At 34.8% G+C, this 2,160-nt stretch overlaps 1 protein-coding gene across 1 annotated transcript; it reads right to left on the bottom strand.

Moving 5' to 3' along the window:
- Positions 1–7: 7 nt before the first annotated feature.
- On the bottom strand, positions 8–1,820 carry LOC111378511 (transcription factor bHLH35-like; the record flags this gene model as incomplete). Its single annotated transcript, XM_023001725.1, has 4 exons — positions 1,738–1,820; positions 1,410–1,575; positions 850–1,083; positions 8–193 (listed from the first exon to the last, which is right to left on the bottom strand). Coding segments are annotated over exons 1-4 (657 nt in total), but the record flags the coding sequence as incomplete, so codon positions are not given.
- Between the last annotated feature and the right edge of the window lie 340 nt (positions 1,821–2,160).

Here is a 2,160-nt window from a genome sequence, read left to right as displayed (position 1 = left end):
GAGAGAGAGAGAGAGAGATGACCTGGATAAATATTGTCTTCGAAATGCTATCAGAGAAAGCAGTGATGTTTGCAGTAACGATTTTTAGGTTCAAAGATTCAAACATTTCATTAAGCTTTACCATTGTATCTGTTCTTTTGCTACATGTGAGGCTGATTATAACTGTCTTCTCTCCCATGCTGGATACTCTTAACTGCCAATCATGAATTAATACTAATAAAAATGACAAATTAATCAAAGTTTGTGGAGGAGAGGAAAGTTAGTAGATAAAATTTGAATAGATAAATATATAGTATAGCTTAAGATCTTAAATCACACAAGATCAATACGAAAATAAGGTCTTTGGATCAAGTTTCAGTGCCATCAGGTATTTATGAAAGTTATGCACTTGTGAGTCCTTCGATTTCAAACAGTGGTCATAAAGCTTGAAATCTGGAGCAATAAGAATGAAAGTCCTACCACGGCTACAACTATTGGCACTTCAAAAGGCTAAGGTCCTGAAAAATCACTTCTATAGTCCATTTCATATCCCGTGAATACGAGGCTAAGACAATTCTTTTAAGACTTGCATGGACATCCATTCAAATATTTGAAACAAATTTAAAACAGTCGATCAAAATCCACCGCATCAGCACTCGGCAATTTCCCCTACACAAACAGCTTTATAAATAAATAAATGCTTATTTGCTTAAGCTACTCCTAGGTGAGGTGGCTCTGTTGTAGTCCATCTGACCTAACTCATCCTTGTAAAATTTGTTTGATAATCTAATGTTTGCCCTTTTTTTGTAATTTATAACTGGACGATGTGGAACGTGCTTTACACGTTCAACAAGAAAGAGAGGTGCCCACCTGGATAACTTCAATGGGAGATGATCTTGACCCTCTGAAATTATGGAAACGCTCCTGATCAGTTCTTATTCTCTTTGACTTAAAGATTTCCTCTTGATCAAACTCAAAAACTGTACTTTTTGATGAACTTCCTGCAGATTCCATATCTGATATTTCGGCTTGAATTTTCTTCTCTTCTTCATGTAATTTGTTGATATACTCCATGGCATCCCTGATTATGGATTCTTTATCCATCTGATTTTCCAGAAACATTTACCAAATTGATCAGATAAATTATTTTCAATGAAATATAAGTTTCATCTAATGACAAAATTATTAGCAAAAAATAGGCTGGCTGAAAAGGCAGCAAGACATATAGCAGTAAGAGCACGTTTGGCTAGGCCTGAAAAAGTGAAGTTAACTTCTATGCTTAGAAAAACAGCTTGAAGCTTTAAAAGATATGTTTAAGTAACTGTTCTTTTTTCCCCCTAAACATGCTCTTTTTTTTCTTTTTCTTTTTTTTTCTTTTTCATTTTTTTTGCTGGTTGAAAAAATGATAAATAGAACGTATAATGCACCACCTTTGTAATGTTGGGAACCACTGATCTCAGTGCATATAACTTTTCAGTGAGTTTCTTCCTTCTATTCCTCTCGGAAATAATATTGTTTTTGGTGGTCATTGATGACTGCTTTTCAACAGGAGAGCTCAAATCATAGTGTGCAGAAAATGCTTCACCCAAATAATTACTGCAAAGGTAAAATCAATCTCATTATAGTATACTTCTAAGATACCAACAAGTAACCAACACGAGAAACACAGAATTCGAGTTTAGGGTTTCAGGGTTACACATATCACTGAACACGAAACTCGAATTCATATGCTTGCGTTAAGAAAAGAGAAAATTGTACCTATCAAGTTCATCAGCTTGGAGGAACATAGTTTCCCAATAATGTGTGCCTTCAACACTATCCTTTTCCATTTTGTGTGTAGATATGCTTTCTTGGAATGAAGGGATTGAATAAATTACATGCATGTAGGGTTCTTATAAGTTCATGTATCATGTATGGCCGTCAAATACACAGTTTAGAAAATGGTGTACAAAACCGCGTACAGAAGCTATCAATCTACTTCATTGATAGTGATTTGAGATGCTATTCTTATTTATGAATGAGAAGTTGTACGGTTAATTTATCCTTTGTGGGTCCCAAATTTCACAATTTTCTGGGCGGACCAAATGGACACTTAACCGTCCAAAAATGTAGAAGTCAATAGAATCGCTACTTTGTCAATGAAGGGGACAAAATAAAAGTCCTAAGATAAAAACGGAAGAT

The sequence above is a fragment of the Olea europaea genome, unplaced genomic scaffold (assembly GCF_002742605.1).
Source record: "Olea europaea var. sylvestris unplaced genomic scaffold, O_europaea_v1 scaffold18257, whole genome shotgun sequence".
Classification (NCBI taxonomy): domain Eukaryota; kingdom Viridiplantae; phylum Streptophyta; class Magnoliopsida; order Lamiales; family Oleaceae; genus Olea; species Olea europaea.
The sequence above is the reverse complement of the archived record's forward strand: the minus strand, read 5'-3'. Positions and strand labels throughout refer to the sequence as shown.